Source organism: Zonotrichia albicollis, chromosome 5, assembly GCF_047830755.1.
Source record: "Zonotrichia albicollis isolate bZonAlb1 chromosome 5, bZonAlb1.hap1, whole genome shotgun sequence".
NCBI classification, from domain to species: domain Eukaryota; kingdom Metazoa; phylum Chordata; class Aves; order Passeriformes; family Passerellidae; genus Zonotrichia; species Zonotrichia albicollis.
The window spans coordinates 42421175-42432173 of record NC_133823.1 but is presented as its reverse complement, the minus strand read 5'-3'; the positions used below and the strand labels follow the sequence as shown (position 1 = coordinate 42432173).

The 10999-nt window shown below is 39.8% G+C and overlaps 1 protein-coding gene across 1 annotated transcript; it reads left to right on the top strand.

Annotated features, from left to right (window-relative positions):
* The first annotated feature begins 2615 nt into the window (after positions 1–2615).
* On the top strand, positions 2616–10147 carry EXOC1L (exocyst complex component 1 like). Its single transcript, XM_005483924.4, has 3 exons — positions 2616–3016; positions 6577–6707; positions 7732–10147. Exons 1-3 carry the CDS (start codon positions 2896–2898, stop codon positions 7993–7995), a joined length of 516 nt encoding a protein of 171 aa, XP_005483981.1. The 5' UTR covers positions 2616–2895; the 3' UTR covers positions 7996–10147.
* The last annotated feature ends 852 nt before the right edge of the window (positions 10148–10999 follow it).

The following is a 10999-nucleotide window of genomic DNA, read 5'->3' as shown; positions in this document are numbered from 1 at the left end:
TCACCAGAATCAAAGACAATTTTGTTATTAAATTAATGCATTTCGGATCAAGCCTCAAGTAATCACATTGCATGCATATCCTAATGTCCAATGGTAGACTCAAAGAAGTAGAGGGACCCATCACAAATATTTTTCCTAAAGGTAGTGAATAGATTTTTACCGTAGCACTGTGATGAGAAACTATGAAGTTTAAAGAGATGTATCCTTTTTGGATCTGCTGCTACATCTGTTAAAGTTAATATCCTGGGTAAAGAAAACTGTATTTGGACATAGGAAAAAATTTCAAGGGAAAAACAGGGGGGAAAAAATGTACATAAGTAATTAATATCTTAATATCTAGCAGAAGGGTCTAAGACACTTCCCTGGTGACTGCTTCTCCCTTTGTATAACACTGTGAGCCTGGGTTAGGGGTTGTGTGGCTTTCGCAATCATCTGTAATTCATCTATTTGGACAGTTACATGTAAATCCCAGTTAAATTTGGATGTAAATTTCTTTGTGATCCTTGTAACAATTAGTTTAGTTTTTTCTGATTTATGTCTATAAGATCCTCATTCAGGAGTGGTATACTATCTGAGGTAGGGATGGCTGGCTGGGATGTTGGGTGTCAGATAAGTTGTTCCCAGTCCACATTTAGTGTATCCTTGCTGGCTGTGTGAGTTATAGCTCAGCTGTTGCCTTTCAGACTGTGAGGATTTGGGCTTATACTATCACAGCTAAGGTGCATCTGAAATCTGCGATGTTGTAACAGAGGACGAGTGAATAAAGAATCAAAAGAATCAAAAGCAAGAGTGAATTACAAATTTTTATGTTTCCTATTAAAACATTACCCATTAAAATCATCACTGCACCTTTCGACCCATATTCTCAGAGGGTTTTTTAATGCAGTGTTTCAGAATACAATAAATACAATAAAGGATATTGCAGAGGAATATTAATATATCAAATCTCAAAACACTCTTGTGGAAACTCACATTATGATCAAACAGTGAAAATGAAAATCTGATTCAAGAGAAATCAGATTTATGCACCATTTTTGCCTTAGCTCCATCGTGTCCAGGATGCCAGTGATGCCTCACTTGCCCTCTAGGTAGTTACTCTGATACCATCTGAATCTTTAACAAGGGGAAAACTGATTGAAAATTATTCCAGAGCTGCAAGTATTTTTTTAAATTTTTTTTTGTCTGTACTTTTGTTTCTTCAGAACTGAAAAAAATACTGAAGTATCTGAGATACAACATGAGCTAGAGGCTGGCAGAGCCAAAATCTGCTTCCTAATGAGGAGTCTGGCACTGAGTATGAGCACTGAAGCCTCCAGCCATGGCATGATTAACACTGGTGGTGATGAACTGAAGCCTGGGGTATCAGCCTTGCCAATTCTGCCAATGTCTGGCCCACAGAGAGGGACAGTGAACTGCAAGCCAATTTGTACAGCAGTCTCATATTCAAGGCGTGGCCAAGTCATCAAAATTGTGGGCAGGAACCTGGGCATCCTGTGCCTCAGATATCCTCTGGGAAGTCTCCATAAGAAGGCATTTTCCTGATATGCGGATGTCTTGGTTTGGAAGTGAGCATCCTGCTCTTTTCCTAAAATAACACTTTAAAGCTAGGAGATTAAATTTATCCCTAAGCACTGTACTTATGAATCCTAAGGCTTAGAGTAACTTTACTCTCCCAAATCAAAGAAGGAAATTACTCTATATATCTAAAAATCATAGCTGCATTTACAAAAACACAGTTTGCAATCAAAAGAGAGCATAATAAATCAAAACCTAGTTTCTTTTCAATCCTTTTCCACATAACCCAATATGCTTAGCATCTATAGCAGAGGATGATTTTCCCTAATTTTACATCATTTTAACTTGATTCCATTTTGCTTCACATCATCAGCACCATGTAGACCTAAGTCACTAATTATTTCTAATATTGCCGATTTTTAAAATATCCTCAGATTCTAAATCTTGCCTTCACTTTAGCACTCAGTTTCATTCCAAGGTAACATTTCCTTCTATGTTGCATTGAGATCACAAAAATGAAAAACTCAGTAAGGCATCCAGATTTGCTAAGCTTGAAGATAAGAATAAGAAGAGAATATCCAAACTTTTATAAGCAGCTAGAAACTAGTCCAAAGGGCAAAACTCTAGCACAGACTACCATGGATACTGGAATTAGAAGAGCACCCAGCTCCAGGAACTTCACCCACACACTTGCAGAATGGCGGAAACAACCAAAATTTCTGCAAATACATTTATGTCTGATATGAAAGACCTCTCAGACGTGCAAACATTCTGCGGTAGTGCCCAGGCTGCCTTTGACGACTCCTCTGGACGTGAGTTCACTTTCTGTTTACAAGGAGTGGCATAAGGTAATTTTGCCCATAATGCTATTAATAGCCAAAAAGCTATTACTGGAGGAACACTAGTGACAGCCGTAATGCCATCTAATTCCTTTATAAATTCTCAGGGCTTTCAACTACTGATAAAAAGAATTGCGTTAACAGCTTTTTTTTTTTTTTTTCTTTTGGTAAATCGCCTCTAGTGTGATTGTTTTGCGTCCTCCCCCGGCCGGGTGACAGCTCTGGCGGGGGCCCCGCGGCACCCCCGGCCCTTGGCTCGTTCAGCCGCGGGGCGGCGCAGCCGGTACCGGCCCCTGCGCCCGGAGCGCACCGCTGGTACACGGGGCGGGGAATCCGCGGCCCGGCCTCTCCCGGCGCTGGCCCGAAGTTTTATCGGCGCTGCTGGGGGGCGGGGGGCAGGTCCGGTGCCGGTGCCGGCCATGCATGCTGCCCCGCGCCCCGCGGCCCGGCGCGGGCGGAGCGCAGCCCCCGCCGTGGTGCCCCGTGGCGGCCGCGGGGCGCGGGGGGCCGGCGCCCGGCGCTGAGCAGCTCCGCGGGTGCCATGTCCTCGCTGGTGAAGGAGGACCTGGCCAAGAGGCTGTTCGGGCCCCGGCGGCAGAGGCTGCACGAGTTCATCGAGGTGGAGGGCGCGGGCGCGCAGCGCTATTACCTGTGCGCCGCAGGTACGGGGCAGCCGCCGGGCGGGCCGGGCTCCGGGGCTGTGTGGGGGACGCGGGAGCGGGGAAGGCGAGGGAGCGGGGCCGGCGCTGAGCGCCCCCGGGCCGGAGCGGGCAGAGCCTCGTCCCGCCGAGCCGCTCCCCGGCACAGCGCGGAGCCCGGCTCGCTGCTCCCGCAGCCCCCGAGCACGGCGTTGTGTCGCGGTGTGAGGCACGCCGGCTCCAGGCTTGACACCTGCGCGGAAACACGGCGTTCTGTCCCGGTGTGAGGCACGCCGGCTCCAGGCTTGACACCAGCGGGGAAACGCCGCATCTGCCCCGCGGCTGAGAGCCGTGCTCTGGCCGGGCAGCGCTGTGAGCGCCCGAACTGCTCTGGAAAGAGCAAACTCTTGCAATAGTTCTAGTCACTTTTTCTACAGATTCTTTGCTAGATTCTGCAGATTCTTTCCAAATTCTACAGGTTTTTTCCTGCATTTACATTGCAGGAAACATTTGTAAATTTTTTGTACTACCCCTCGGCTTGGTCTAATGTCCCACATATTGTCCCTTTTCCACTTTGAGCAAATTAGACTTCTGGTTTAAATAAATACACACTGGAGTTAGTAATTAGCACAAACTTTGAGTAAAACAAGATTTTTACTTTGAGGAAAACAAGGTTGTTTTAAGTGGTAATTAGCTACTTCCTAAATTTCTTTTCAAGTGAATAGTCTATTTCATAGAGGTTTCAGAAAAGCTGGTTGGGTTTTTTAAATTATTATTTCAAACCACTGAAAAATAATAAGAAGAGATATATTATCTGTAAGTAGTTAGGTTGAAGTGGGTGATTATTTCAGTCTGTTTCCTCTTCAGGTTCCAAACACATGTAATAGGTAGAAATAATGTGTGCTTGAGACATACATGGGGTCGGCATCCAGTATTCTATGTTCATTATCTTCCTAAAAACCTAAAGTCCTTAGAACACATGAGCTCTTTTACTGATTATTGGATACCTGAGCCAGCTATGTTCCCTGTATTCCTTTAATTTTGGTAGAACAGGCTTTGTATGTTAGAACTATAAAAGCAGTTTTAAGGCATTAATTCCTGCATATCATAGGACTTCTAAACATACACAAATATAAATCTCATTCATAAGATGAGTTTCATAAACTATCAGTAGAAGTATGATTAGTTTCATGTTGAGTTCTATAAGCAGTTCACTTGTGAAACTTCCAAAAAGGAGAATTAACATTATGCATCTTTAAAATCTTTCCTAAAAACTTCTTTTTTAGGTAGAGGAGAACAAACCATCAAAGAAAGCCTCTAATCAGATTTACAGATTGGAAGTCTCTAAAGACATAAAGGAAAACTCATGTAGAGTATTAAGAGTAGGATCTCTCCACTATCCAATATTACACTCTCTTAATATATTCAGGCACGGTTGAGTAAGTGGTGAGTAGAGTGGAAATCTGATTCTGAAAGATGGATTGCATCCAGCTGCCAGCCACTACTGTGTTCTGCTGTGATTCTGTAGGAGCAAAACACATTATCTAAAATCTTATCCCTGCAATGCAACCTGTGTGTGTTTCTGTTGATTTCAAATTACCATAAAAAAAATCAGTCAAACTACAGTCAAAACTTCAGTCTATGCCTTTTGAAATGTGTGTAACAACAGAATCCTGGTGTAGATAACTGAACAATCTTTTTTTGGTGCCATATGGCCAACACTATTTCCTTTCCTTTCCCAACAGCAAGTCCCAGTTCTTGCATGCTGGTGACAGTGTCCTTTCACAAAACAATTTATAAACCCCAGAAAAACATAGAGCTGAAATGCAGCCCCATTCAGGGGTTTTCACAACTCAGTATTGGTATACCCAAGATGGAATTGTGGAGATAACATTTTTGTCCTACAGAGATACTGGAAAAGGTGTTTAGTCCATGAAAGGCTTTAAGAAATACTTTGTCCTCTATGAAGGTATTGCTGTGCCCACCTCAAGCAAAGCCTTTAGAGCTTAATAGAGTGACATGGTAGATCTGAGCTCATGCTCTCCATGAAAAGAAAATTCTTTGACTCTTTTAATTGAGTGCAAGATCAAGCAGTATGTAAAATGCAGGAAATTTTTTTTTTCTCTTAACTGAAAATAGCACACCCAAGTTTCATCACTGTGTTCACTGGGCATAAGATCTGTGCTCTGTCCTTATGTCATAGAATTTCTGTTGTCAGAGGGGTGCAGCAGTGGCAATGTGGGGATCTGGGGGGGCCCTAGGACATCCCTTTGTATTTTTGAGAGGATTTGGGTTCTAGGCTTGCTTCCTTTAGTTTTAACTCTGAGACAACATATTCCCTTACAAGCTAGCAAATCAGCAAACAAAATGGGTGAAACTGAAAGCATGAAGAGAACTTCCTAGGAATAATGTGCTAGATTTGCTTGCAAATGAAAACCATTGTCATTTCTCCATGGAAGATAACACAGTGGTGGTCTTTTGGTAAAAATGATTGAGTAACTGTGATTGATAGGACCAAGGAAAAAAATTATTTGTATTTCCCAGGCAGGGAAGCTATAGGTTGAGAGAAATTGTGATAAATATATGTATTTTCCACTGTTTTTCTTTACAATGGAAAGAAAGAATATCTCTAACATATGTACTTTGCTGTTATTTAATAATCATTTTCTTATAAGCAGGTGAGAATGAGAGATATTTTAACAGGAGAAAGGTAAAACTAATGAAGTTTCAAAATGGGGTTTCAAAAATTCAGGCAGTATTTGGAAATAAAAGCATTTTGCTCCTGTGTTCCTAGCCTTGTGCTGTGAAGTTGAAATGTTCCTGCCAGATGTAGGTGACTTCTTGACCATAACTTGGGCTACCAGATAGCTTGGGAGTGTGGCCTGGCCTGCAGGCATCAGCAGCTGGATGTGCAGGAGATTGTTCAGGCTCTGGTACTTTTCACACTCGTAATGGTCTGTTACAGAAATCCAGTCTCCTAGTCAGCACTCAAGGCAATCAATTAATAATGGTAGTTATTGCAAAGAGCATCTTCATGCTCTTTTTAATCTCATTTCCTGCCTAAGTTGGAAAACAGTAATTTTTATTAATTTGGCACTGGACAACTGGAAGCTTTAAGAAAAAAAATTGAATGTTGATTTCATTTACATACTAGATAGGGAAATAACAGTTTTTTAAAAAAGTAATGGCGTCATAAGAGCACATCCTTCACAGAATGGAAAGTATAGCAGAAGTCATGTAAATGCAGAACCTTGGTAAAACAAGTTTTGCAATTTCCTAACTGCAGCACCCCAAAAAAGTCTCCCTCTTGAAGTAAGAAGGATAGTGCAGACCCAGTGCCAGAATGAGGATTTCATTGCAGTGAATTCACATGAAAGGCTTTTGAACAAAGGATGGGTAAGATAAATCCTAAATCTGCTAAAATCCGACAGGTTTCTTAGACTAACAACATGGCACTGTTCCTACTACCTACTACTACAGCAAAATAAAGCTGTCAAGTCCAGTATAACCCCATACAGCCCTGCTGTCAGGGTTTAACTTTGGGAAAGACTTGCTTGCATATCTAAACTCTTTTTTTCTTCTAGTAACTAAAAGTAAAGAAGTAGAAATATGTATGGTTAAACACTGGCGAGTGGACCGAGAGGAGAAATATGAAATAGTTGAAAAGTGGTTTCTGAAAGATCTGGAGATGATTGATGGAAAAGAAGCAGATACAGTAAGTGTCACATTCTGTATTATATACATAGAAAATAATTTTCTTGTTTTGCAATTTAGAATACAAGTATTAAAATGCAATTAAAATGCATTATCTGAAAAATAAAATCAAGTTACCAAGGAATTTTGGCTTTATTGCATGTGAGAGGCTCCACATCACATTTGCACTGTTGGAGAGGAAGAGGAAGGTGAAATTTTTTTGTTTGTTAGTTTATTATAATAGCCTTCATCTCTGGTTCAAACCTCAGGCAGAAGCTGGGTGTTTTCTAATTTGGTCATCATAACTGGTAATAAAAGTTCTCCATCTGCAGCTTCCAGTGTAAATTGCAGTTAATGTAATAGATTATAGGGTATATTTGAAAACAAAATTTCATTAGAAATTTTAATGGAGACTTTCTTCTGAAGTGTTGTGCTAAAGTATTCTTCAGAAATGATTCAGCCTTTTACAGCTGGGATGATCAAAATCTGTCTCATTTTTGATTAAAGAAAAGCCTAATTGAACCTCAAACTCATGGGGTAATTAACACTGCTATAAATATTCATAATAGGTATTCATATCCATAGAATTTAAAAGAATTTGTCTGCTGCTAGAATTAATTGTGTCAAAGAGCCAGAAAGCACAAGGAAGTACAAGTCAGGCAGGAAGAGCAATCAATATTCTTCTTCTCCCACAGACGCAGACGGTTACAGCCCCAGGCAAGTGCTTTTCATATACTGTGTTTTAGGCAACATAACAAACTGATTCAGTTCAAAACAACACTGGACCAATAAAGTAGAGTGTACTGCTTGCAAAAACTTAAAAAGTTTTACTCAAAAAAAATTCCCAATGACAAAGAATTACAGCTGCTACTTTTTAAAGTTTTAAAATACCATTTAAGATGAATAGCAGAAGTATGTGAAGTCCTTTAGAGCCTATCATACTGAGAAAAAGCCCTGTAGGTAGCTAGGCAGAGAACAACAGATTGCAATTCTAACTCAGTAACGTGTGTAGTAATTTCATTCTCTCTCAAATTATTTTTTTTTAGGATAATCCATATTTTGATATGCATTTCCACAAAGTCTACAATATGGAAGCATATAGTTGTGCATCTAAATATACCTTTGCTCGAACACTGAACAAACTGAATGCCACGTACCTTAAGAAGGACTTCAAGATTGTGAACTTTGATGACACCTACCTAAATGATGATTCAATCTGGTCATCCAGCAATAGAGATTTCATAGTAGTTATGAGGGTTTGCTTCTATGCTTTCAACCTTTTATGTCTCTCCCTCTGTCGTTTCTCCTAAAGATGTATTTTCTAGCATAAAGGTGACTGGTTGACTTTCACTGACCAGCATTTCATAAACCACCTGATCAAAAAGTTAGTAGGTGATATGTAGTGTCTCCTTTTAATTTTACATGTAAGTAAAAGTGGAGCATACTTTTTACATGAATAGTTGACAATTCATTTATACATATTAAGAGGTCCTCATTCTAGCAAATATACATACAAGAGACTGGAAATATAGAACCAGTAATTATCATGGTCAGTGGGGATTGCTTACGTAAGCAGAGCTCAGCATTTGCTTATATGCTGATGGAGGTATAAATTATCTTTCATTAATAGCTTGAAATACTTTCACAGCATTAAGAGCATTGACAGTTAGTTAATATCTTGGAAGCAGGAAAAAATAAGTAATCAGTTGAGTTCTGTATGAGAATGATGCACATTTCCATTTCCAACTATGCTGAAACACAGAACTCCCTTAAAGTGATCACACCTACATCCCTACAAGAATCCAGTTCTCATCCTGATGAACAGGAGTACTGCCTTCAGGTACCATGGGACCAACTTTTCACCTATGCAGCTGTATTGCTTTTCCCACAGAACATTTAGTATTCCCTCTGGTTATTTGTTATACTGACTTAGAAAATAAATGTTCTTAAGCATAATTGCTTTATTTGTCAGACCTTTGAGAACTTCTGTAACATTAATGTATTATTTCCTGCCCTTCATTACTTATGAGCAGCTGTGGTTAGGGAAGAGAAATCGTCTCTATCTCTAAACCAAAGGATAGAAAATGCTGTGTAAATAGTAGTTGTTGGCTACTAGAGTTACTTTGTAGGCAAGTGATACAGTTTTCAAAATAGAATTATGAGAATTATTTTCACCAGTTTCTAGCTGAGTGTAAGCATATTCAGTGCACTACTTAAAGGCACGTTAGTACTTAGAGCTACAGTTACCATGGGATGGAGTCCATTTGAGGAGTTTGGAGCAGCTCTCAAAATTAAACAGCTTGTGATAGCAGTTTACTATGGTAGAAACAGAGGATAAATGGCAGCAGTGTTGAGCAGAAGCTGAAGAGGAGCAATGTTAATGATAACACGCATGGTGTTCCTGCCCATTGTCTGTCAGCTGAGTTAGCTGGCTGTCCATCCCATAGTAAATAAAAAAATGCCAACACAAAGTAAGCTCCATTCAGAGAAGCTTCTGGTCAGAATGTCCTGCAGAAGAGAATTAGCTTTTTCCTTTGGCAGCCAAGGAAGGCCAGGAAGGCAGGCTGTGGACTAAAGTGGGTATGGAGCTGGAGCTGGGTGATGTCGGCTCCCAGCAGATCAGAGGCTGGCTCATGTCCTCTCTCAGCACCTGCCACCTCTAACCTGGGAGAGCTGTGCAAGGCTACTCTGCTGTACTGGGGCTTGGACTTTGTCTTTCATGGGAACTCCCATCTTTGAAAACATCTATGTAAATGCACTTTGGATTCAAAATTGAAATAGCATCAAGTAAGTGAGAATATATTTGAAAACCTGTAAAAGGTACAGCTTTCTATTTTTGCCATGTTGTCCTATTGTGTGTACATAGGAAAGCCCATACCTTTGATTAGTTAATGTTTGGATGTTAGATATTTATTCTAGGCATATATTGCAAATTACATTGGTTCTAACACAGATCTTAGTAATTATTACTGTACAGGAAGACAGCTGTGAGGGCAGTTTACATGGGTAACATAAATCCTCTGGCATTTGTAAGGACTTAGGTCTTAAATTTGCCACCTAAATACTGTTAGAGAGAAGGAATGTAATTTTAGTGTTTGTTTGCACAATACAGTTGGTCTTTTGAGAATGTCTTTGGGATAATCCAGTGCAAGTAAATGTATTGTGACATTTGATTATTAGCTACAAGAAGTATTTGCCCAACATCCAGGTTCCACAAAACCACCTTATATAGAAAGTATAATTCATGTTACTGCTACCTATGATACGTTGTCTTGTTAGAATTGTGTATTGACTGTTGAGATCACAATGTTTTCCACAATATTTACAAATTCTTTGCTTAATAGGCACAAGGAGGTGTTTTCTGGGTGGAAAAGCTTTCATCATTCATCTTGTAATTGTAATAAAAAACATGGAACTCTAAAAATGAGCACTTCAGAGCATTCTTTTGAAATAAAGTACATGTGTACTTAATTCTTGCCCAGTAATTGTCTGCATCATTTTAGAAACTGATAATAGATAAACAGTTGCTATAATGTTCAACCATATTTAATGGACTTTCTTTGGTAGTTTATACATTTTTGTTCTTGTATTATATAAACATGTAATGGGCTATATTGGAAGACACAAACCTGCATTTTACATGGAAGAATATGCACTTAGAATCTCTCTGGCATTTCTTCTGTCTGATAATGTAGTATTTCAGAGATTCTTAACTGAGCAGTCTGACTGAACAAAAAGAATGCAAAAATCAGGGACATTGTCCATGTCAAATATTTCAGTTACTATCAAAAGGAAGAGTCCTTTAAAAGATCTATGTGGATCTAATCTAGGCACTCCTTACTTTCACACAGCTCTCTATGAGCTATCAGCTACCAAGACTCTGTAATTACCTGTCTGTGCTGTGGGAAGTCTGAGGGACACTGTCACTTTGTGGTGAGCATAGCACAGCTGCACCACAGGACACAGAGAATATGCTGAATTATGAATAGGAAAGACCCAACAGGCTAAATAGCCCATCTTTCAGTTAATGTGGAATTATTTCCTACATCACATTTCCTGACCTTAGATAAATGGAATGTAGTTTGAAATAAAGTATCTGTGGGTTCATCTAGTTCTCCTGGAAGAATTCTCCAAAATTGACTAGGAAGAAACTTACAGGAGGAAAGGATTAACACAAATGCATCTGTAGCATTCCTATAAAATGTTTCACTATGTGATTGAATGATTGCATGAGATTGGGGATATAATGCAGATTTTCTTCAGAAGACAGGAGTAGCTATTAGCCAAATCTGCTCCAGAGAGAAGAAAATACAT

Bases quoted from the DNA above. Each gene is read 5' to 3' on its own strand.
- EXOC1L (XM_005483924.4), top strand. From the start codon at position 2,896: ATGTCCTCGCTGGTGAAGGAGGACCTGGCCAAGAGGCTGTTCGGGCCC. The intron at 3,017-6,576 runs GTACGGGGCAGC...TTTTTCTTCTAG, and splicing joins CTATTACCTGTGCGCCGCAG to TAACTAAAAGTAAAGAAGTA. The intron at 6,708-7,731 runs GTAAGTGTCACA...ATTTTTTTTTAG, and splicing joins ATGGAAAAGAAGCAGATACA to GATAATCCATATTTTGATAT.